At 39.3% G+C, this 25,581-nt stretch overlaps 2 protein-coding genes across 2 annotated transcripts; one reads left to right on the top strand and one right to left on the bottom strand.

Moving 5' to 3' along the window:
* Positions 1-13,686: 13,686 nt before the first annotated feature.
* LOC106925664 (putative methyltransferase DDB_G0268948) lies at positions 13,687-18,335 on the top strand. Its single transcript, XM_015000101.2, has 6 exons — positions 13,687-14,100; positions 15,095-15,255; positions 15,762-15,975; positions 16,513-16,616; positions 16,689-16,826; positions 17,273-18,335. The coding sequence occupies exons 1-6, from the start codon at positions 13,993-13,995 to the stop codon at positions 17,367-17,369; spliced, it is 822 nt and encodes a 273-aa protein (XP_014855587.2). The 5' UTR covers positions 13,687-13,992; the 3' UTR covers positions 17,370-18,335.
* On the bottom strand, positions 15,246-25,268 carry LOC106925657 (receptor activity-modifying protein 1-like). The gene is made up of 3 exons (XM_015000098.2): positions 25,029-25,268; positions 23,637-23,775; positions 15,246-18,861 (listed from the first exon to the last, which is right to left on the bottom strand). Exons 1-3 carry the CDS (start codon positions 25,063-25,065, stop codon positions 18,606-18,608), a joined length of 432 nt encoding a protein of 143 aa, XP_014855584.2. The 5' UTR covers positions 25,066-25,268; the 3' UTR covers positions 15,246-18,605.
* Between the last annotated feature and the right edge of the window lie 313 nt (positions 25,269-25,581).

The following is a 25,581-nucleotide window of genomic DNA, read 5'->3' as shown; positions in this document are numbered from 1 at the left end:
GCCCATTGACCTTTGACCTCCCATGATGAATCCACCTGGATGTAACTGCAAAGAAAAGTTTGATTGCTTTCCAAAGTCCTGCAGCTTTAGCACACAGATCTGTAGTGGAAAGAGAAAAGACATGGTCATATTATGTTGTGAACAAATTAAAAGGAAATTAAACGGAATAAAATAAATATTCAAACATAGTCTGCAGTGTGCTAGCTAGCCTGACTTCTCATTGCTAGTGCTAACAGAAATACAAACAAGTTCACATCAGTTTCAAATAGATTCTAAAAATTGGAAGTATATTAACAATCTGTGTATGGTTCATTGTTTGATTTTTCAGCTTCAAAATAAAACGACCAAAAACAAATAATTGAGGCCTGATGATCTTCCCATCTTTTCCTGCATTGCTAGTAATAAAAAACTATGTATTCTATTTTGGACATAAATAGCTGAAGCAAAGATCAAACATTGTGTATTTTTATCTAGTTCGATTTCACATGAAGGAACAACTAATTAATTTAGCCATTTTGTTTTGGAAACGGAAAAACCAAATACAGAACAACACTCAAATGATCTATTTAGCTGTTAGCAGTTAGCCATCGTGGTCTGAACGTCTGACCGGTCCAGTTAAACATTTTATTATTCTTCAAACCTTGCCTGTGGCTGAGCATTAGGGCTTAATCTGATATAGCTGATGAAATCCATTATATTATTCCGGTCAATATATCCACGAGGGTTCACGCAGTTTAATTAAAAAACAAAATTAAACATGCCCCCACATGATCTTCCTTCCTAACAGCACTTGACAGTGAATACAACTGAATTACCGCAGACACAGTGTGGTAAGAGGTGGATTTGTTATCCGGATAATTACACCGGGGGATGCCAAGCAGAAAAACGTGAATAATAGAAAAGATAAGTCGATAAACACGTCTTTTTCGATGCTTGATTACATGTACTCTGTCACCCTGTCCCCGCTGATGTTTTCACACATCGCCATCAAATGATAACATCTTTGTAATTCTAGAAGGACAACAAGAAATTAAACATGCATGGTAGCGTTTTAATTCTGTTGACACCATATTTCATTAATGCTTATTCGGGAGCAAGTTAGTTATTATGTTGTTGGTGTTGAATTCAGATTTGTTTACTCAGAGATCAGTATTTAGATCCAAAGATCTAAGTACTGAAAAGAAAGCAACAAAATGCAGTTTTGATTATTTGAAACGAAACCCAGCGGACGTTTCATTTCTGTCTCCAGATTTTTTTTTGTTTTTTTTTGAGCAGTGATTGTTTAGCATCCTGCGGGATTATGAGCCGTGCCCTTGAATCTTCTACTTGCTCTGCAGCGCTAAACACCTGAGCACATTTTCGAAGCGGTGCCTTTTGTTTCATTTACAATGATTCGGTTACAGCTCCCATCGCTGGAGGAGAACATAAATGGTGGAAAAGTGCTGAATTGAAACCCCTGTAATAAAAGGGGGAAAGGGGATTCTTGAGGCAAAGCGGTGATTCACCTGACGAGCTGAACATTAAGCTTTCTTTTTTTTTTTTTTTTTTTTTCTTTTTTTTATGTGGTTGTAACGGGAGATTTTACAGAGGGAGCTGCCAATGCCCGTGGGTGCTTTATAGGCGTCTGGCAGCCATATTGGGATGTTTCTGTCAAATCTGCCAATGGAGACGGAGACATGCTGAGAGATCCAACAAGTTTAACATCTCCTTTACTCTCATCTTTTTTATGCTCTCTATGAAACTAGAGTGATAACAAGGATAGAATTACAAACAATTTCATATCTGATTGTGCGAACCACGAATTCTCCAGTTGCAGTCCTGCGGTGGTATCATCAGAAATCCAAACCTAGAGATGCAGACCGGAGATTCTCGAGCAGCCAACTGCTTGGGTATTCTCAATTATCGGGAATATGTCGTTGTGGCTCTCTGTAATTAAAGTCTAATCATGTCGGTGGATTCAGGGAAGCATCCTCATCAAACTTTCATTAATCTGCCTCCTTGTGATGGCTAGCACCAACCCAAATGGTCAAACAGATACATCAAGACGGGGTGTTTTAGGAAAACTTGGATGTTTAGTATAAGGCTTTTTATAAGCGTTTAAAGGAAATGAGTGAGGAAAAATAGAATAGAATTTTGAGCCCCTAAAATTCTTCACTGAGCCTTTAATAGATCAACATTCAGATTTAATCCTGGATATTAATTCATAAGAGCACACACAATTGAATATTTAAGAAATGAATCATGTACCTTTGACAGGTTTAGCATTCTGGCTTGGCCAGTGTTTTTGAACTGGATACATTAAATCTTCCAAATGTTTTCAGGTTGATTAGAAAGTTAGCTGCTCAATAAGTTGGAATTACTTTGTACTGGTGTTTTCAACAAAACTTAAAAATTGGTTAGCAGCATGGCCATTGCTTTCCTGAGCAATATGTTTTTAAAAAGTTCTGGCTTCCACCACCGTCTGAGTTTTCTCCATTCTACTCGGGTTGTTTCCAGTCAATATTCTACCAGGACCAATCAGCGAACAAAAGGAGAAATCATAGATGATTACCATGACAGCCAGGTAATTACAAGTCTTATAAAAAAAGACAACAGAATTAGCATTGGACAGGGCATGCTAATGTAACATTATACTTAGCATACTATCGTTACTCTCTTCATAGCAAAGTTTTGAATATTTTACAAACACACTCACTTTATAGAAAACTTTTCTATTTTATTAACCTAAACAAACTTTTGGCGCAGCTGAGAGTAAATACATGATGATTTTATCCACAAAGAGCTGGAAAACAGCTTTTATTACCCACATTTCTAGAATCGTAGCATGTATATAAATTATTTACTTACTCTTTATGACATCAAAACTGTATTTTGACAGCTTTATCACAACATTTAGCTGTAGACACAAGCATTAGCATGCTAATTTTAACATACAGTTGTTAGCTTCTAATTATAGCCTTTGGTTGATGCTCTGTTGTTAATGCTTTATAATTCATAAAAGGATAAATATCTATGAAAAGCTAACTAGCTTAAGCACTGAAACTTGCAAAAAGTAATTCAAAAGTAAGCATTTTATAGAACTGAAGCTTTCCTATGAAATAACTGATTTGACTTTGTGGTTTTAAATGCAAATACATTGAACATGTGTCTAATAAAGTCAAATGATATGACCCAGACAACTTATCACTGCATTTGTGTTTTAGGCCACCAAGATTTGGTTGAAGCAAAACTGAGAGTGCAGAAAAAAAAATCTGTGTTTTATGGACGCTATATTAAGACTAAAATGCCGTATGTGGCGCTGGGTCTGTATCTGCACTTGTTCTCACTCTTTCCTCTGACTGTTCCCTCCTCTGGGATAGTTTGAAATAAAACTACAGGCGAGATGTTTGTGTTTGAAGCAGGAACAAGCAGCTGGAAAGGCTGGTGGTCCCGTGCTCGGAGTCAGATCAACCGGAGCGCCATGTGAGAGCACCTGGCTCTCTCATACACTGCCTGCTTGACAGACAGCACAGACACCTGGAGGTCCAATGAGAGAGCGCCGTGTATGAGCCACTGCTGCTCTACAGGGCCATGCATTATGCAGGAAGCTTTTTCCTCTCCTCCCTCTGTCTGTCTCCCCCTCTGCCCCCTGCTCTGCGGTAAAAATAGATCAACAGACCTTAGCGTTCAGCTCTTTTTTTTATTTTTTTTATGCCTCTCACTTTCACTTGGATCCCACCAGGTGCAGCGACTGCTGGCACGCGCCCCACATTTCTTCGCCTCGGTGTTTGTGCTTCCGAGGCTTAAACGCGTAGGTGTTTACACACTCTTTTCAGCATGTGTGTGTGCGTGTGTGTGTGTGTATACATGTCAGCCTGGGTTGTTTCATCAGTTTGCACTGCACTCAACTTGCAATAAAAGTGGGATATTAGTCTCACAGTGGTTTTTCTGGTTATTATCGAAGGAAGGATTTTGGAGGAGGTATTATTTGGCAGCGGCTGGTGGCGTGACATTTGCAGATATTGCATTATAGCTTGTACTTTGAGCCCAAAAGCATGTGAACTCTCCATTATCTTGGAACTGAGTGCTTGAATACAATTAGAAGGCACACCAATGGAGCAGAAAATCTAACAAAAACAGAAAGGGCATGTAATTTCTTTTGAATTTTCTTCAAATTTTGCTGTGGTTTCCTTTATTTCTACTTCTCGTTTTCTTCTCTCTGTATGTAAGAATGCATGTAACCTTTATTTAACCACCTTTGTCTCACTGAGGTTAAAAATCTCTGTTTCAAGAGAGGCCTGGCCAAATCAAAACTACACTCATCACAACCATTTTAATTTTAAAAAATTAAAATGCAGTTCAGATCATAAAGGAATAAAAAAAAGAGCAAAAACAGACATAAAAATAAGATGCAACTTGATATTAGTCAAAGTATTTACATAAAAATACCATATTTACAAACTGCTTAAGAGTTACTTCAAATACAACCCCTGGCAAAAAGTATGGAATCACCAGTGTTGGATGAGCAGTCATTCAGACATTTCATGCTGTAAAACAAACTCGGATCAAAAACATGATACAATATTAAGGTCATTCCAAAGTGCAACTTGTTGGCTTTCAGGAACACTCAAAGAAATGAAGAGAAAACATTGTGGAAGTCAGTGAATGATACTTTTATTGACCAAACACAGGGAAATAAATATGGAATCACTCAATTCTGAGGAAAAAAGTATGGAATCACTCAAATTGGAGGTAGAAAAAAGGACACACCCAGTCTATTTCCTTTCCCTAAATGGACACCTGCCCCAGATTAGATGTGCCCGTTAGTGTGCAGTTCAAAACACCTGCAGTCATGACACCTTGGAGGGCTGCTGGACGAAGTGGAGTGGCGAGAACCATGACTCCAACAAGAGAAATGTCCCTTGAAACAAAAGAGAGGATTGTGAAACTTCTTGAAGAAGGTAACCCTTCACGCATGGTTGCTAAAGATGTGGGCTGTTCACAGTCAGCTGTATCCAAGATATGGTCCAAACACAAACAGCATGGAATGGTTGTTAAAGCCAAGTGTACTGGTAGACCAAGAAAGACATTAAAGCGTCAAGACAAACAACTAAAGGTCATTTGTCTTGAAAACCAAAAAAGTACAACTAAACAGATGAAGCATAAATGGGAGGAAGCTGGAGTCAATGTATGTGACCGAACCGTAAGAAATCGCCTAAAGGAGGTGGGATTTCAATACAGGAAAGCTAAATGAAAACCAGCATTGACACCTAACCATAAAAGAACAAGATTCCGATGGGCTAAGGAGAGGCAATCATGGACTGTGGATGACTGGATGAAAGTTGTCTTCAGTGATGAGTCAAGAATCTGCATTGGACAAGGTGATGATGCTGGAACTTTTGTTTGGTGCCGTTCCAGTGAGATTTATGAAGAGGCCTGCCTGAAGAAAACAACCAAATTTCCACAGTCCTTGATGATATGGGGCTGCATGTCAGGCAAAGGCACTGGGGAGATGACTGTGGTTAATTCTTCTATCAATGCACAAGTTTACATTGACATTTTGGACAGTTTTCTCATCCCTTCAATTGAACAGATGTTTGGAGATGATGAAATAATTTTCCAAGATGACAATGCATCGTGCCATAGGGCAAAAACAGTGAAGGCATTCCTTGAAGAAAGACACATTCAGTCGATGTCATGGCCTGCAAATAGTCCAGATCTCAACCCAATAGAAAACCTGTGGTGGAGATTGAAAAAAATGTTCCACAAGAAGGCTCCAACCTGCAAAGCTGATCTGGCAACTGCTATCAAAGAGAGTAGGCACCAAATACTGTTTGTCCCTCATCAAGTCCATGCCTCAGAGACTAAAAGCTGTTATAAAAGCCAAAGATGGTGCAACTAAATACTAGTGATGTATTTTGAATGGTCTTTTGTTTATGTGTTTTTCATGATTCCATACTTTTTTCCTCAGAATTGAGTGATTCCATATTTATTTCCCTGTGTTTGGTCAATAAAAGTATCATTCACTGACTTCCACAATGTTTTCTCTTCATTTCTTTGAGTGTTCCTGAAAGCCAACAAGTTGCACTTTGGAACGACCTTAATATTGTGTCATGTTTTTGATCCGAGTTTGTTTTACAGCATGAAATGTCTGAATGACTGCTCATCCAACACTGGTGATTCCATACTTTTTGCCAGGGGTTGTATATTAAAAGAGAACGCTATGTGCTTCATGTCTGCTGATTATTTCAGTTTTGAAACATTCAAGTTATGATATCAGAGGTAATGAGTTCATTTGGATGCATTTCGATACACAATCTGGGAATATTTGATCTGGGAGAAAATGGATCACACTTTGTTGAGCAAAGTGTGATCAGGCAGCAGCCGAATCGCTACCTGCTAGCCTGCTGTTATAAAAGCCATACCAGTCTCAGTCAGAGGGTGGCGCCAAAGACACAACAGATGAAAAGGTGAACTCAAAGAACAATGAAAACTGTGAAATACAAATTTTTCTAATGAAGAATTACTTCATTATTTCTTTTCAGGCCATTTCTTACGTTTCTTTTAATACATTGTTAAACCAGGACATTATCGCCGCCTAACATTGTCCTGACAACTACATATGTCTGCCTGCTTGTTCATCTGAGAAAAAAAATTGTTTGAGTGGGAAATGTGCTTGTTCACAAAGACACAGAGACGTATGTCGGCCTTTTAAAGGTCATCAGACAGTGGGGTCTCTCATAGACCCGTTCCTGCATTACTATCTACGGATGGAGGTTGATAGAGGTCACATTGTGGGTTTGCATGAAGGCGGACATTCATAATGACCAACATTTGATGGCTCCTTGATGTAACAGGTGGTTCCAAAATTGTGTCATTCAGTGTACCAGGCAATTGTACAACATGGCACCTACTAACAAACATTGGTATAATATTTAATTTACACTTCAGTTGTCTTCATGTGCGCCAAACCATGTCTAACTCTGAGGACTTCTTCTGGATGATAGGCTGGTTTTACCGTGAAGGAAGAGCCTGTTCTGTCCTCCTGATATCGGCTCAGGATGACTGCTGGCATCCATTTGGAGGTTTTCCTGGCTTCTGTCAGTGGAAGACCCCCCAGGGAGGAACACTTTGGAATCCCTTTGGAGCTGAAGAATCCCATAGCTAAGAATGTTGGTACCTGTCCAAGTTGATATTAGGCCACTGTACAAGAGCATCAGGGGAATATATTCCATATTATCCATCTTTATAACAGTAATTGCCCCATCTTTCAAATTATGCGTTCAATGTCCAGGCCTTGTGTCTGGACATAAACGTCCATCCTCTGGTCACTTTCTTGTTCAGACTGTCCATGTAATACTTCACCTCTCTCCATGAGTCCACTGTTGGTCCAAAGCACCAGTACTGACCGTAATTCACCTGCCTGGAGGTTTTCAGCCTATGAAGAGAAGCCACAGTGGATTTGGGACTCCATGGAGAGACCAAATGTTGTTTCTGGCTTGGGAACCTCTGGGTGTCCCTTAGAATTAGTTCCTGGATCTGTTACCTCTTTAATCCAACCTCAGATGTTGAGAAGACAATAAAAAGTTGGCAGTACTTCTCCATCGACTACAATCAGGAGTCAAATGTTTATCTCAAAAGTAGGGTCAAGGGGCATTACTTTGGAAAGTTCTAAAACTAGAATCTTGTAAATCGACAGAATTCAGAGTTTCACCTTTAAAAAGTTATAAAAATTCATGACAAGTATCAGAACCAAATGATATGCTGCCAACTTTGCCTTTAGGTCCAAAGTTTAAGCAAAAAAATATATTTGCACATAATTGTATGCATCAGCTCATGGCATGCTTGCACGATAAGTGTAAAGGTCTTCTGTTGCCTAGTGCCAAGTCTCCCGGAGGACCATTGATCCACGTCTATGACCACAGAGGGTTCTGCGGCTCCTCCCTGATTGCCATTCTGCTGCTAATTAAACAGTCCTGCTTAATGAGTCCACGCTGATAACAAGGTCGGAAGAAAAGGTCACGGCACTACGCTCGCCTCAACCAGACGGTGTCAATAAGAGCGCTGTCCGAGAGGACAGGCGCTCAGAGAGAGAGGTAATCATCTGAAAGGTACGGAACAGAGAGAAAGAGGCAGATGAAGTGGAAAGAAGAAGACGCTTGTTTGAAAGAAGCGGAGCATCAATACTATTAAATCTGAGCAAATTTTAGGTTTCGTCTACCACATCAACCAATAAAGAGACCCTGAAACTCGCCGCTGACTCTGAATTTAATCAGCATCTTCAAGATATTTAAGAAGTAGACAAGAAAAGAAGTGTATTGATTCGAGGAGGGCGTATAACAAGAGGGAAGTGGTCGTCTTGCTGGATTTTTTTCCAACCAGGCTGCAGAGGAGCCCTGAGCACGACACGCAAACACATGACCTATATATATATCTCCTATCTGGCCCTCATCATTTATCTTACAGCGGCAGAATCAGGATAGATTGGTTCAATTAGACTGGCCTTTAATGTAATCTGTTTAATCCATTTCTATCATCAAAGCCAATACCTACCTCTCTCCTCGGAGAGTGGGATTAGCACCGGGAGTGCACATCCAAGCAAGAAAAAGACGGGAAATAAATACAGCCTTTGAGTTGATCAGATCCCCTTTAATAGTCGGGATATTTGTTCTTTACAACTGGGCTGTGAGGAAAAGTAGAAAGTGTGGAGTGAAGTTTTTATGGACGAGATTTAAGATCTTCATATCCTGCCAGAGATTGGAAACACGGTTTGTCACGATGCCCAGCGCCACCATAAAAATTAAAGACTTGGCTCCTTTTTAGTGTCTTCACAAACCTCTAATAAGTTGATTCTATTAAGAGACAAGAAGACCGTATCTTTTTGGATGAAAGTACCTTAAACATTAATTCTGTTTCAAGTGAATAAGTTGGCAAAATACTGATATTACACAGTTCGTTTCTAGAGCTTCCGTTGCATTCTCAGGCTATTTGACTCACTTTTGCAGTGATTAGACATTTTCTATTGAATGAGGAGGTGATTTAAGTACATATCTTTCTATTTTATTGTAATATTTTTTTAGTTCTGCCTGTTGTTAAAAGGTGATCTGTTGAATTGCAAATGAATCTCAATATTAATCATTGTTCTTTTCTGGTATAGGAGAAGTTCAAAATGTGATGCTCAGAGTCCAACAGAATTTGAGAAAATGAATTTTCTTGAAATATGCCAGAATTTAGACAACAGTTAGTTCCAGAAAAACACTTTTTAAAACCATTTTTAATAAGTTGGTTCCTTACTTTGGTCCCAAATCCACCTGTGGTGCCATCTTTCTTTGGGAATTTGCACCAAAATATTTCTTAGAGCAATGCCTCTTGGGAATAATCTGTTGATTTGCTTTTAAATGGTGACAATTTTTTTTAGGAAAATTAATTTCAAAGTTGAATATGTCAGTTATGCCAATGAAAAACCTGCTAACATTTAGCAGGTTTTTCGTTGGCCTGATATAACAGATATAAACGGGTTGTTTATATCTTGCCAAACAGCCCGTTGTGTTACTGGATTAGATGACTGAAGATTGATCAAACAAAACAATTGGAAGTTGAACAATTTATTGTCCTGAACAAGCAGTGAGGCTTGGATAAATGTTACTCTACCATAACAGGCTGGTCATTTGGTCATACATTGCTGTGGGATGCCAAAGTGGAGGTCTGGCGTTGATGTGGTTCTGTGGTGGAATAGGCATCTTGCAATCAGAGGATTATAGGTTTGATACCAGCTGCAAACCAAACTTGTCATTTTATCACTTTTACAAGATAAAAAGATTAATATTCATATTCTTCATAAGTAAGAACGATACAATCAAATTTTGCATTATGGCAAATGTATACACATCATTGGTAACCATGGAGAAAAAGTCACACCATCATGTAGCCTACCATATATGGAAAATACTGGTAAGAATCCAGACTTTTGTACACTTTTAAGTCTCGTCCGGTGTAAGGGGAAACTCAGCTTATGACTTGGTGAAATAAATCATGTGGTGTGAATTCAGGCTGATTTGATGAAATCAACAAAAAGGAGGGAGAAGGTATGGATCAGTTTCCAACTTTTGTAAATATTGCTGTCAGAAATAACAAAAAGAGCTAAAGCTGAAGGGCCATTCCATTATTTTTTCTATCTGGGTAACCTTAGGTCAGTAAAAATTCACCATATTGAATTAATTACAGACCCGTTAAATCCCAGTATATAATCCTTCTTAAAAATCCTAAGAAAAACCTTGAATTTTAGTGATAAACTCAACCAAATTCAGGAACTTTGAGTCGAATTTTAAATCAAAAGCAAAAGCATCTAGAGAACATAAAACAAGTAAATATTTCTGAATAACTTATACGTCCAAATTTAATACAACAGACGAGTTGGCTGAAAACTGACGATATAATGTCCCAAAGCAAAGATAAATGTCATCACCTGGTCATAAATCTAAATAAAAAGCCCTGTAATTTTCCAAAACCACATTTTTTTTTATGTCCTTTAGACTGTATTAAGATATAGATTCTATAAACTCAACTTTTGTTGACTTTTCAAGAACTGTATGCACATTCTGCTTATTAGGTAAGAAAATTAAATAACATCTAACTGGGATGGGTGTCGGGTTCATTGATTATTTAAGAGTGTTACAACCTTCTCTTTTGGCAAACTGGCAAATCAAGCAAATTAGGTTTTTGAGTAGCGTACTTTATATCTTACCAGTTTATGTTAATATGTGCTTATTCAGATCAATAAACTGCTGCCAGGAGCTCAAGAGCTTGTCATCCGTTTTCATTTCAAGGTTTTTTTTTTTTAACGCTCCTTCACAGAACAAGATTGTGTTTGAGGACTCAGGGGTCTGCCATCCGAAAACCCGTGACATTTTTTTCCCCACCAAATTACATGGCTTTCAATGAGGCAGCAAGACTGTTTTGTAAATTCATGGATTTCATCCAACAGCTGCAATCTGCTTCTACCTGCTGAGATTTCTGCAGGGAAGTGGGATTTTTTACACTGAATACCCGTCTACCCCCACTACCCCCTCCTCCCCCAACCCCCCAGGCCTCCATGTCTCTGTGCTGGCTCTCTCAGAGGAAGGAAAGAAATCAGCGCGCAGGTAGACGCTGCACTCATGCATTTATTTTTGTTGGAGAATTTTTTTTTCTTCTTCTTCTCATGCATAATGCTTATGCATGCAGCAGCACACTCGTTTATCTCTTCCTCCACGATCCACAACTTTCAACTGTTTTCCCTTCCACCTGTCTTTATGAAGCCTGCTTTTTAAATCCAGTATTTGTAATAATTCTCTCTCTCATATAGTGTGGATTACCTGTGTGATTGCTTTCCAGGAGAATTCCCCCGCGGAGCGTTAGCAACACGGCTCGTCACCCTCCCTACCCCCCCTCACACCTCCACCCCATCTTCTCGTTTTTATGTGCCTGCAAATATTAAAGCTATATATGGTGCTGCTACGCTGGAGTCCATTAACTTTTGTCTTACGGCTCCCGTGTGTTTGCAGAATTGTTTTGCAGAGAGGCTGTAATGAGACTCGGCTGGTGAGGCCTCGGTGATGCATTGGTCATGTCTGCTTAAACACGTGTTGACAGGCTTGTCCTCCACAAGCAGGATTCACCTCCACCAGCACACACACACCCAGCTGTTAACGGTGACTTGACTGCAGCTGACAGGTTTGATCAAAGCTGATTGATTAGGAGACAGGAGGAGCAGGGGGGGTGAAGGGTTGTGGAGAGGACGTCCTACACCTTCCCCTCGCTCCCACTTTCTCCACCTCAAATCATATTTGTCGGTTAATATTGATCAAATGGATCTGAGTGATCAATGCTTCAATTTGTTAAATGGGCAAAATTAATGACTTTAAACTAAAAAAAACAGTGTAATTCAAAAATATGTTTTGCCAAATAGAACAAAAACATTACATTTTTAACCTTTCTTAAATTCTATTTTATCTTCCAACCTATATGACAAGAATTAGACAAGTCTCTGTTCATTCAGGTTTGTGGAAATATACTGAGATGTGCATTTGCTGCCATCTGCTGAATTGTATATGCAAGTACATGCCATTGTAACTTCCGCATCAATTCCAGTATCCTTAGAAATGAAACATTGATAAACATTCTGATGTGTAATAATGCCACCAGACAAATGATGTCAAGCACTTTGAACTGCCTTGTTGATGATATGTGTTATACAAATAAACTTGATTGATTGATTGATTGATTGATTGATTGATTGATTGATTGATTGATTGATTGATTGATTGATTGATTGATTGATTGATTGATTGATTGATTGATTGATTGAAAAGTCTAAGAATCTAACAGCACGTGAAGCCTCGCCAGGCTGGTATGTTTTTGATGAATTTCATAGCTGGACGTTGCAGGACGAATGAAGCCTGCTCAATGACTGGGAACGCCTATCTCATGAACTGCCACCAGGGGGTGCTGTGAGTATAAACGGAGACTTTCACTTGTGACACTTGTGACATGGTCACATTTCAGTGTGAGTTATTTAGCAGTGAGCACAAATCAGCTAACTGCATTAGATCTACATATGGCTGTTTGCTCATTTGTGATGTAGAAACAAATGAGCTGAATCTCCTGCTTTGGCTGGGGTGTGGTAGTAACTTCACCTCCCCATGTGACCATAGCAGCATGGAAGGGATGTGTATTGTGCTCATTGCATCCAACTTGTTCAAGTACAGAAATCTAGACTATTTGTTTGCTCAGTAGAAATCACTGGTCAGCTGCTGCTCCTGTTGCTGCTGGGCCAGAAGGACGTCTCTGCTTTGGGTGGAGTACTTCAGAAGGATGATGTTGAAGTTGGTTTCAGAAGGTTTGGTAGATGAAAGCTGCTCCTTCCTCTGCACTCCACCACTTGGCTAAACCACCATATTGATTTCCATTTCTTTTCAGATAGTGAAGTTGTTGCAGCTCAATGGAGACCCTGCTGCTCTGTTTCTCTAGCTCTGTGCGATTATTTTGAGTTTTGCTCGTTCTGTTTAAGTTTCCTTTCTTTTGATTGTTTTCTTGGGTATTAGTCAGTGTGGCCTAATTGTGTCTTAAATCTCTCTTAATAATGTAAATTTTTAAATTGTGGAGCCACATCTCGTTCTCATTAGTGTACAAACCTAAGCGCCTCACTGGTGCATTTAAGGGGCAGAGCACCAAATAAGTAATGCCATTCCCTTGTGTTGTGAGAATATATTATGTATAGATTGGCTTTGGATGTGAGCATGAATACAGAATAAACTAATTTAACTTTTTTTGATTTACAGTAACATTTTAAGAATGCAATTTGTGATGGACAAAACAAAAACAAAGGTAGATAATGTATTTGAAGAGAGATTTAAAGATACATGATCCTCTGTGATGCACCAGAACTTTTCTAGTCCTTCATGGCCTCAACATGAGCTGGAGAGGTTTGCTTGGAAAAAGGAATTGTGGGTCCCTTCATGGACTTACCTTACATCTGTGATGAGATCTGATAGGTGAAATTCATTTGATTGATTGATAAACTATAATAAAGGATGAAACAAGAAGAACTCTGGACATGGATTTAAGCAGCTAGGGCAGCAGTGAGACTCAAACTGTCACTTTATCCTAGTTGGTTGATTTTGATTTATTTCTCAGTCCAGAGGGATATGGGCCTCTTCATTTTGTTAGAAAACACTTTCACTTAAAGTGCTTTGACCTTTAAAGTGCTAGCGTACTGTAGGTACAACAATCAGTCCGTTAATCTGTAACTCGCTGGTTGAACACTCGTCACACCGCTTTTACTGCTGAGTCATTGTTGTCTGGCTGACGTTGTGGAGAGGTTCCAACTTTCTCCTGAAGCTCTGGTTTGTTTTATGATAACTCCTTTTCTCTTGAGTTCAGGAACTTGACATTCGATTTGTTCTTCAGTCTGGAGAAGCGGGTTTTCTCTTCTTTTTTTTCTGTCTGCTTTGGTTTTTATTGCTCCTTTAAAAGATGGCTGTGCGGCTCTTTGAAGGGAAAGACCATGCAGCCTCTTACCTGCAGTACAGAGTGACACCCCATGAAATTATCAGCAAGATAATGAGCTACATGGAGCAGAAGGTAGGCCTATGTTACATTTCATGCCACCGGCATAGAGCGTCTAAGAATGGAACCATAAACTCTTTAGTGCTCCATGCTCCAATGCATGTATTTTCTTTGAGACTATTACACCTAAAACAGAAATAATGAATTGGTGCTTGTCTTCTGTTACTTTTGTCTGTGCCCTATTGTGCCTCATGCTGAGGAACATGAACCACTGGTGAATCATGAGCTCCCTCTAGTGATGCATAGGAATAGTGTACTACCTAAATCACAGGGCATTCTAGGGAAAACTTTATGCCTCTTTGCAAAGTTATTGTTTTGTCAATTAAATGTTTCCAGTCATCAGATATGTTTTATTATCAGTAAAAAAAGTAACTAGAGTAAATACAAGAAGCACTTTTTAAATGAGTTTTCTCTTAAGTTACAGTAATCGCCACTATTCACTGCCAATCAGTATTTTGCTATAGAGGAATTTTGGCCCACTTTTCCTTGCAGAATTGTTTTAATTTTACATTGGATGGTTGTCAAGAGTGAGCGACCAGTTTTTGTAAATCCAACATCATCTTAAGTCCAGACTTTGACTAGGCCACCACAGCGTTAATATTAAGTGATTTCAGAGGTGAACTTATACTCGTAAGTTTTCTTTGGATCATTGTCCTCCAGTAAAACCACATTCTGACTTTCCAAAGCACTTCAACTTTTGTCTCACCAATTAGAAGAATATTTTCACAAGGGATCATGTCGATGTTTATTGGAGGATGGATATGTGTGTCTTTGTGATCTTGTTAAACTGCCTCATGTTGTCAAACATGTTCCTTCCAGGTGTTTTCTTGAATCTTAACTAGGTGTGACCAGAAAAATACATCAGAAAATATGGATAATCATATTGTTTTTTTAATGTTGGATCTGGTTGAGTGGTATAGCTAAGATCATCACTTCAAAACAATTAGACAGATATTTTATTTGAGGTTTTGCAGTAAAGAATGAGGATCTTTATCTTTATTCCGTTCAGACACTGCGGCAGTACAAACTGGCCGTGGATGTGGGCTGTGGTCCGGGGAAAGGGACAGTCCTTCTGGCTCCTTACTTCACCAGGGTAGTTGGAACGGACATCAGCCAGGCTATGGTAGAAAGAGCGCTGGCCAAAAACAACCCACCAAACATTTCATACAGGTGAGCAAGAAAAAAACATTCTTATTTATTTAGATGAATTCAAAACATGACAATTTCAGAACCCAGGAGGAATCGGCCAACTTTTGGAGTAGAAAAGTATCCCTTTTGCTTTCTCATATGTAAACAAACAAACTTAAATGTTGGAGTATAAACAAGATAACTTGGTCATAAATAATCCTCCAAATGAATCAATGACCACTTAAATAGAGCTGTGTACTGTTAAGAACTAAAACAAGCTGGTTTTCTGTAGCTGGATGTAATATTTAGCTAAAGTTTAGCATTAGTATGGTCAACACAGATCAGTATCAATTCTGTTTTGACTGATATAAAACAGAACTCCAACATTTAACTTTATCATGTGACAAATTGAATATTTGGCTTCCTTCTGCAATGTTGGCACATAGTTTGATTCCTCAGCTTCTGCTAAATGACTAGAACAATGCTCTTTAGCGTTCTTTACAGATTTCTGGAAACTTTGTTCCTCTACTTGTATTATCTGACCACAGACATTGCCCTGCAGAGGAGATACCCTTTGCATCAGGGGAGGTGGACCTTGTGACAGCCATGACGGCGGCCCACTGGTTCGACCGGCCACGGTTCCTCCAGGAGGCTGACAGGATCCTCAGACCTGGAGGCTGCCTTGCTCTCCTGAGCTACACCATGGACATGATCCTGGAATACAGAGACATCTCAAACGTCCTGAATGACATCTGCCGAGAGGTCCTGTCCAGATCTTAGAAGTTAGCCATTGTTGCATTTATGAAAGAGGACTAAAGCCCCTTCTCCATTGTCAAGTCTCACTCTAGCCGGGTAACACCTGGTTTGATTCTTGCCAAGTTGAGAGGATCTCCTTTGTCATTGTGTCCCTCGTTATTTTGGGAATGTTGGAACAGGCCGTAACCCCACAGCAGCTGAGGTTGACACTCGGCAATGGAGAACCTCAAAGGTTGTTGTTTGGTAGACACAATTTAAACACAGATATTTTATTTGGTCTTAAATTCAAACAGCCAAAATTGTGAAGTAGCTAAGATTAAAGCCTACAGTGATGTTTACATCTCATCCTCCATCAAGACGCTGTCATGGCTGACTCAAGTAAATCTAGATACTCCATTTTGTCTGACAGAAATTAATTACTGGCCCAAATGTAGGCAAAACTTGTTAAAGACATGCCGGTGGAGAAGGGGCTTTAGTGTTCAAACATGTAGAAATTGAAAACTTCCAGCTGGTGCTAAGAGATGTGTTGACCTCCATCACCAGTTCTATGCTGCCCTGCTTCCCTACCGAAGTTCTTATTTAGGACCAAGCTCCAGGAAGGTTTACTTTGACATGTTTAACTCCTGCTCTTACCCTGACAAAGAATGGTGAGTCCTTACCGACATGCTTGTTGTTGACCTACTGTATTTATAGACTGAACACCCTGAATGTCTCTGTAGGACTGAGTGCCATCCAGTGAGAAGAGCCCTTCCAGTGAGTGGATTCATAGGCATGGTGGAGACGTTCTCCAGCTACCAGCAGCTGAAACAGAAGGATCCTTCTGAAGCCGATAATCTCTCCAACAGAATCCTGACCAAGTGAGATATCACCGCTAACACCTTTCACCTCCCTTCTCATACTCTCCGCCTTGGCTTCATCCATCATTATCAAAAACTGCTGAGATGCGTCTGTGAATACTGTCACAGTTCTGGCCTTTAATCAGAAAATCCAAGCATTGCTTGACTAAGCTCAACTGTCGAAGGTTTCCTCTGCTTCGATAACACAACCGTCATTAATTCCCCCTGCCAGTGACGGGGAGGTTGGGGGGGGAGGCTGCGAACAGCTAAGCAAGCACAATGTATGTAGAAGTGCTGAGTCATGACTTTTACATGCATGGGGAAAGAAAAAAACTTGAGATTGTGTTTAATTACTGACAACACATTAATATTTAAGTAAAGTTCTGGTTTCTGTCTCTGTTTTAATTCACCCATTGAGGTTGAAATTAAGATTTCAGTCTTTTTTTTTTTTTTTTTTTTTTTTTCAGATTACTGACCGCCATGAATGTGTCCTGTCCTGACATTGAAGTGATGGTGATCGTGAACTATTTCGGCATGCTGGCGTGCAAACCTTCATCTGAATGAAACTTTGTACACTTTGATTAAACGCCACACAGTGTGCGAACCCAATATATATATATATATATATAATACCAAATTCACATTCAGACATAAAAAGAAAAAAAAAGCTGCTAATCTTTAACAAGACCAGCATACAGCAACTTAATCTCATATTTCTCTGGAAGTTTTTTTTAAATTATTATTGTGTTTCTTTTCAGTTTATTTTGTTGCACATAAACAAACTAGTTTTCATATACACATTCATGTCACATTCACTCATGGAATTTTGAGCCTTTCTGCTTGCTGTACGTTTTCTTGTTCTTATGATTATTAAACAGTAACAGAGAAACACTTTCCTCCTGTTAATCTGCTACACACTCAGATGCTGCACCAAACACAATGTATATTTTACCATTGCCAAGGCACATGCAGTCTTAAGTTGTTTTTCTGTATATATACAAAGTTATTTCTTTGTATTTTTCTGCATATTGTACTACTTTGTGTTTTTTATTGATTTATTGATCTATGCATAAACACTAATTCAGACTTTGTTTTTAGATCAGAATTGACAGCTAATACCAGTTCACCATTGTCACTTGTGAAAGAGTGATGCTGAAGTCACTCTTACTCTCATCAGCCAACTGATGTGCCTTAAATCACCTTCGTGTTAACACCTTCTAAACAAGTAGCACTTATTGTCAGCTGTGAGAAGAATACTGACTATTCTTAGATTTTTTTTGTGGATTTTCAAGAACTTTTGGCTGCAACGAAAAGTCAAATTTGCTCGCAGATCTTCGCATAAATACTTTGGACAATTTTCAGAAATCTGCACAAGGAGAATCTTTCATCACTTCCTTAAAAACAGCTGCAGATCAGAGGCTGATCCCAACATTTGCCTTGCAGCTATGACTGTAAATCACAAAAACATTCAAAAGAACTTTGAGAATAATGCAAATAAATATAAGCCTAAACATTTTCTTCAAAGCTTAACTTGTTGTGCTTTTGCGTTTCTTAACATTTTCAAGAGTCCTGCACCTCATTTCCTCTCAGTTGTTGATGCAGATGTAGTTTAAACGCAAGACTTGAATATGCTTTTGTAGAGGCGACACTATCTTGTCTTCACTACAGTTTACCATTTCCTAAGATATCTTCTAAGATGTACATCTGCTTCTCAAAGTACATGAAGTTCACTGACTGTGGCACATGATGCTATGAGTCCTTCTCCAAGTCCTGAGACCAACTCAAGCTCCTTCACCACCTCTACAGCATCCCTTCCGTGCGTTTGCTCCTCCACACCACGACTGTGGTCATGAGCAGGGTGATCAGCATTGACGCTCCGATGAAGGGCGTGAGGATTCCGATTGATGGCTCACTGAGGAGCCGGCCGGTCAGGGCGCAGTGGTGGAAGTACGTATTATGAATCTTCATGAAGAAGCCGTCGACCAGCTGGTTGGGCCAGAAGCAGTCCATCCTCAAGGCCACCTGGCAGGTGCAGTTAGTCAGTCCCTCGTAGGTCCTGCAAAAACCATGACGGACACACACCAGTGAATATTTGCTTAAAGACTTTAGATGAAACACTTAAATTAACCCAACTTTCAAACGTCCGAGGGATGTTCAAGTCTCTCAAGTTAAAATCTAAAATGATAATGAGTCTGAATTTTACATTTGCAGTCTTTGGACTTAAATATTCTCTCCTGATGTCTTTGAACCTCCTCTCAGTGTGAAAGAGCAGCAGGGGATTCCTGATGGTAGTGGGAAAAAAGAACTGAAGAGTTTCTAGAATTACCAGTGAGCTTAAGAGAGCTATATATAACTGCTTGGTTGGTGGAGGGCAAAAGAAATGGAGATGCATTCCAACTGAGGAGCGCGCTCATTGGAGCACTGCAACATTCCAGAGAGAGATTCTTCTCTGGGTGAAGTGTGACTTGCGTCTGAGGACGATCGAGGGGGGTAGAAATGAGGAAAAGCAAACTCTCAATCTGTGACAGAAACAAACATATGATTTAATTGCATAATCACAACTCTGGATGAGTAAGCAGAGGACTTATCAAGAACAAGATTAAGAAGCACGGAAGGATTAAAAGGATTTAATTCAATGAGAATTAACAGGATGAAAGTCTTGTCTTGAGGCAGGACATTCATAGCCCCTCTGTTCTGGAAGATGTTTTTCTAATTGTGTTTCTTTCCAGATCCTCTGGTGGAAGTTATTTTAAAAGCTTTCATGACCTTGTTTAACATGTCCATGGTAAAAGTTAGGTTGATACTCTGATGGGTCAAACCTGCATCGGATTGTGGTCATTGACTTTGGCATACAGATAAGGTCAAATGCTTACCCACTGTCATCCCTGGACATTTTCTCAGAAGTGCCGGGCCCACACTGGAAATGTCCAGCAGGTTGGAGTGTTTTTAGCCTATCTTGACTACAACAGGACTAATTTAGGTTTGTCATAACAAAACTTAAAGGTTCAACTTTGACCAGGGGATTTTCAATCCCTCTGACTTCTCCAGCTCCACCACAACACCATCAATATCAAAAGATGGAGTCAGATAAGCAGAAGGTGGAGCCAAACATCATCAATCTCACCATAATGAACATAATGAAGCACTCAACTCTAGGAATGTGGTCATGTTGAGTATCTATGAACTCGGCTGAACCAGCTCAGTACAAAGAATCTATGTTGGTTGGGATCCTACCTATGTATGCAGAGCCCTTTGGATTTGATTGCTTTCCCTCAATATTTCCTGTTATTATCTAAAGATAGCTACTTGAGTTTTATTCAAAAAAGTCCATTGGCCAGTTTTTTGGTCCAGACGAAAAGCCGATTTTATTTATGTATTTTTGTTTGGTGTGGTTTGCGTTCAAATTGGGCTTTTCTGCAAGTGGACTATAATAAACAAAGCTAAATGGGTGACAATCATTCAAAAGAAATGACAGGTTTCCCAGTATCTCCACTTCGGCTTGAGAATCATCCAAATTATATTTAGTACACTGTATAATTAAGAAGTGGAAAACAGGTGTTAATTTAGTCATTACAAAGAAAACCCCACTTTTGATTTATTTAGAAAATCAACATGAAAAATATTTTTATCTCTTTCTATTGGTTTTTATAATAGCTTAAATGCATATTTCAAGTAGGGTAAATGTTACATTTGATCAATATTCAAAATAATAAAAAGTAGCATTTACCTTTAGATGGATAGTGTGGCACTCAGGTTTCAGTAGTTTATTCTTCTTATTAATCTTTCTGAGATAAATCTCAGCTGATTATTATACATCGGATTTTTCAAGTCTCATCTAATTTAGCTAATACTTATTTCCGCCAGTAGATGGCAGTAGTCTTTTAGCTGTGAGCGTGACTTACTGACGTCCTCGGCATTTTACGGCAGCAGCGGTGAAGCCCTGTCGCACCCCCACCGCCTTTCCGCCTTTGTGTCCTTCAAATGCGCACAGGAATTGATACTTATTTTTAATTTCTTCTGCAGAACGTCATTACTGGAAAACCTCGTATATAATTATGAAATTAACATCTTAATTTTTTTTATTTTTATTTTTTTTGTGTGGAAGTGGAATAGAAACCAATTCGATTCTTATTTTCTTTAGAGATATCATCATGATTATTTTTTTTAATATTTCCTCTCAGACTTTAAAGTAATTTGTTTTCTTGCAGTTGTACTTTTTAGCAGCACAAATGCCTAAACACTGATCAGTCCCGCCATTTTGGATATCTAAGCTACAACACTAGGGGCGTACTATCCCAATTCTCACATTTTTGCTGCTTCTAACCCTGCGCACTCGATCCCTTATGTGCACTTCGACTGAATCCACACTTCACAGAGGGGCGTAGGGTGCGCGCTGAGCATTGGGACTAAGTTTAAAATTTAGGAGCTCTGTTGACTTTCTAAAGCTCTCCTTTGCATTACAGGTGAGACTAAGCACACAAACTGTGTATGATAAGTTTAGTGATGTTTGATGGTGCCATGTCTTATTTTGTAAATCTTTAACAAAGTGACTTTACCTCTTCTCTTTGTTAGCTAAGTTTGGTTAGCCTTGGAAGCTAAGTTGCTTCTTTTCACTGAGTCCTTTCTATGACAGGGATGTCACTCTCTGTTTTTGATTGTTGCAGTACATTGTTGTCTTTGCTCTCTGAAATTGTGCTCTAAAGCAGCATTTTTGTTTAGAAACATAATATATTTTCTCATTTCTGCCTTTATTCCTGTTATTGTTATTTCTATGGGCATTTACCAACGGTAGCAGGAAGTTAGTGCTTTGAAGTTCAGCCAAAAATGACTGACCTAAAGCTTTGTTTTGTGTTACAGACAAAAATAAACACTTGAGACACTGGGATTAAAGTTGTCCTCATTCCATGTGTAACACTAACTTGTACAGGAAGTCTATCAAAAATAAATAATGAATGTTTACATTACAGAGTTTTTTGGGCTCATATCCATTTCCATTTTCTGCATTGCTGGGTTCTAATCACATGGTTTTTGCTCCATGATGTTAAATCTAACCTGGTGTCAGACATTGTAATTTGTAAATAGCACTTGCTTAAAAAATTGTGTTTTACATATAATCCAGTCTGGAATTAGCCACAGTGTGATTAGCTTTAAGCTTAACTTTTCAATGAAAATTGTACCCAGTTTGAAGACTACAAACCTCAGGTAAGATGCTACCTGCTGATAACTAATCTAGAAAACTCCACTTTTAAAAACTGTTAAAACTGGGGAAACAGAAATATGTTTTTATTTATCCATTCTGTGAATATTTTATTTTTACTGCATTTTTAACATATTTTTAACAAAAGTTTCAGCCAATTAGGTTTAATCTCGCATAAATAAAATAACACACATCAAATTTGTGTGAAAAAAATAGCCTACCTGATATGTCACATTATGAAATATTTTATGTTCAGTCTTATTAGTGACCTGTGGCACACACAGCTCTTTGTTGTAACATCAGCTTGTTAGTTTGTTTTTCTTTTCTTTCATTCAGGGACATGAAGGGGAGATATTAGTTAAACCAGATATAGCCACTGGCTAAATCATATTTGTATTCCCTAAATCCTTTCATTTTGCTCTCTTCAGTGCTGCCATCGCACATTCTTTCCAGCAGTTTTATTGCATCAGTGCAAACCTTGAAAATGCCTGTACTTTTTTTTTTTTTTTTTTTTGCAGCACAGAGAGCACCAGCAACCAATTATTTTGTGCTGGACCAGGCGAGGACAGGGAGCCAGGAGGGAAATCACATAGTTCTGACAGAAACTTCTTCAGAGCCTTTTTATCCTCCTGCCTGACTCATCCTCTGGCAACCGCTGGTGCTTGGAGAAGAAGGCCACTGTTTCACTTTCAAACACGCACTCCGCCACTGTGATGTCAGACTGATACGGGAAAAACGGCTCTGGCTGAGCAACCGGTTGACTTTTGAGCAAAAGATATTGTGTGAGAGAAAAAGGGAAAACTCAAAGCAGCAGACGGAAACCAAGAAGGAAAAGGCAGAAAAAGCGATGTAGAGATATAACTATGAAACTAACAGTTAGCTAGACTATCAAATGTAGGAGAAAGTACTCCTGGTCCAGATCTCTATGTTCTTCTGGGCAACTGACTAACCTATTCACTATTTAAACTCTATTTATTTATTTATATTTACCATAGAAACTGCTCCTTGTCCACTAATTCTTTGTCTCTTTTCTCTCTCTCGTTAACAATTATTTCTCATATGTGTAACCTTTTAACGTTGATTTGCCACAGAAAGTTCTCCAGGCTCTGGGATTTGTTTTTAGCAAACAGAACCTTTAAATGATAGACTTAAAGCTATGAAGACTATTTTTGTTTACTATAGAAGTATTCTTTGTTCTGTTTTTCTTTGTTTTGTTGTTTTTGAGCTATTGATTAAGCTTTTCTGTCACTAATTTCATACACTCTCTATTCCCCTAATAGAAAGTACTACCAGCTGAGTTCTTCTATATTTATCTTTGTGTGTTTCCTGGATGGAAACATTGCCAACACTGACTTTGTGCACTTTTTAATTTTTGGTTCTTTCCACACAGAAAGTTCTTTTGAGCCAATGTGTGTTTACATAACTTATTTTTTTCTGGTGAAAACATTAGAACTTTTCTTGCCATTAAACTATTTCCATAGATAGTTGTTTGTTTTTCTGCTAAGCTACATCTCAGAGGGGCGTAGTCAACAGAATTTGACTGTATTTAACATAACTGGATATTAATTCAACAGTTTGGGCCTTGAAATGAGTTTTTCATGAATGGAAAGTTGAACGTTTTTGATTTCACTCACTCCATTGTTTCCGGCCAGCTGCACCACATTCCTGAGTCCAGTCTGCCCATCTCCTCTTTGAAGTGGTTGAAGCAGAGGTCGTTGATCATCTTCTGGTAGAGCCGGCCGTCACATCCACACTCTGAAGGAGCGACGTGAGCTGCAGAGAGCATCCAGTCACAAAGGTGCTTTTTTTTCTGTTACATGATTGGCAGAAAATAACCATTATTGTGAATATGAAAGAAATATGACACAAAGCACCGCAGTGGTTATCTGCTCCGTTTCATTTTCCCCCTCATAATTAGGAATATGTTTGTGCAACAAAACAAGGTCACTTCCTGGCTCCGCGTTTCCCTTCAGGACTGTTTCTTCCCTATTAATCTGCTACTTTCACGAAGAAAAGATTTTTAATTTGCAATCAGAGTCCCAATCCCATTTGTTTACCTCGGAGATGTGAGCAAACAGCTTCTTAATGTGGAGGCAGGCGGCGGCCGTCCCGTTGGACCTGAGGCTGAATGGAAAGACGGTGTGGAGGGAGCAGAGGGACGGCTTGTTGTTCTGATCGGAAAAGGCGGCGGATCTCAGGCTGCGGCGGCCCGATAAGGCCCAACTGTTTGGGCCCGGTGTTTGTTCCGACTCGGTGAGCTCTCTGAGGGAGCCGCAGCCTCACAGGGACAACCAGTGTGTTGAGTTTTCAAAAGGACAGCAGCTGAGAATCAGCAGCTACAAGTCATTTCCTCGTTCTTCTGTAATTTTGTGGGGGGAAAAAATTCCCTGAATTGAAACTAATAACTTCTCTCAACTGTTTAATCAGCAGGTGGTGCTTCCTATGTACCATTAAGCATTAGCGGCAAGATATCCCAGCTATCAAAATAAATACACAAATGGATTGCCATACATAAGCAACAGGAATCAAATATTCAGTTTTTTTTAATTAATAAATGCTCATGTATTGATGTCTAATGTTGAATTTCTCTGTAAAACCCCAAACAAACATCCTGTTTTTCTCATAAAGCTAATTTCTAGTTTTCAGTGAGGTCTGCCCTGTTTGAGCCTCTAAAGCTCAATCATTTGGGAAGATGTTTGGCGTAAACGACCAAATAACAGTTTCTAGCCTTTCACATGCTATACAGCACAGAGTGGGAGTGTCATGGTGCAGGCAGGAAACTGCAACAAAACAATGACCCCAAATATACCAGTTAAGTCACCAAAACTTTCTCAGAATGTCCTGAAAAATATGGAATATCTGATTGTTGCATTTTCTACTTATCTAAAATGAAACATAGTTCCGTTTCCAAACTGTCGCAGCATTTCATCTCACTTTGTTCTTCATCATGAAGTCCAACTTCTCCTCTACGTCCAGTAACTCAGCCGGCCAGAGTAATTAAAGAAGACGCTCCTTTAGAGACTCACCTGTCAGCAGCAGCAGCAGCAGCAGTGGAAGAGCCATGCTTGGAAACAAACTTCACCTCCTCACTGGCTGCAGGTCAGAAACACGGACCTCATTCTGGACTATCCTCTCCAGCCAGAGCTGCTGGTTCTGGTTGGGCAGACCCCGGTTCCAGTGAGACCCCGGTTCCAGTGAAACTCCTGCCCACCCCCCACCGCCCCAATCACAGCCTGTCATCTGAGCCCAGAGTCCCACACAGTGGACAGAACAAAGTCAGGGTCCAAAATTAGAGCGGGGGCATTGTGAATGCTGGAGGTCATCAGGGCACAGACCAACCAGATCACCGCGGCGACACGCAGCCAGAGGAAGTTATGAAAATACAGCAGAGTTCAGTCAATTTAAGCAAATCTAAATAAAATACATAGCACCAAAAAGAACTAAGACAACATTTTTAATAACAAAAATAAAAAATGATAAAATAAACTAAAAGTTATGTTTGATCAAATACAAAAAATATAGAAATTTTGACATTGACAACATTTAAGTTAAGCAAATAATAAATAATAGAGTATGCAA

This window comes from Poecilia mexicana, unplaced genomic scaffold, assembly GCF_051168715.1.
Source record: "Poecilia mexicana isolate PSO_F unplaced genomic scaffold, ASM5116871v1 scaffold_2, whole genome shotgun sequence".
NCBI lineage: Eukaryota > Metazoa > Chordata > Actinopteri > Cyprinodontiformes > Poeciliidae > Poecilia > Poecilia mexicana.
The sequence above is the reverse complement of the archived record's forward strand: the minus strand, read 5'-3'. Positions and strand labels throughout refer to the sequence as shown.

Coding starts and splice junctions, on each gene's coding strand:
- LOC106925664 (XM_015000101.2), top strand. CDS start 13,993: ATGGCTGTGCGGCTCTTTGAAGGGAAAGACCATGCAGCCTCTTACCTG. Junction 14,101..15,094: donor TGAGCTACATGGAGCAGAAG/GTAGGCCTATGT, acceptor TATTCCGTTCAG/ACACTGCGGCAGTACAAACT. Junction 15,256..15,761: donor CCACCAAACATTTCATACAG/GTGAGCAAGAAA, acceptor ATCTGACCACAG/ACATTGCCCTGCAGAGGAGA.
- LOC106925657 (XM_015000098.2), bottom strand. CDS start 25,065: ATGGCTCTTCCACTGCTGCTGCTGCTGCTGCTGACAG. Junction 23,776..25,028: donor GCTGCTGCTGCTGCTGACAG/GTGAGTCTCTAA, acceptor TGCTCTCTGCAG/CTCACGTCGCTCCTTCAGAG. Junction 18,862..23,636: donor AGCTGGCCGGAAACAATGGA/GTGAGTGAAATC, acceptor TGGTTTTTGCAG/GACCTACGAGGGACTGACTA.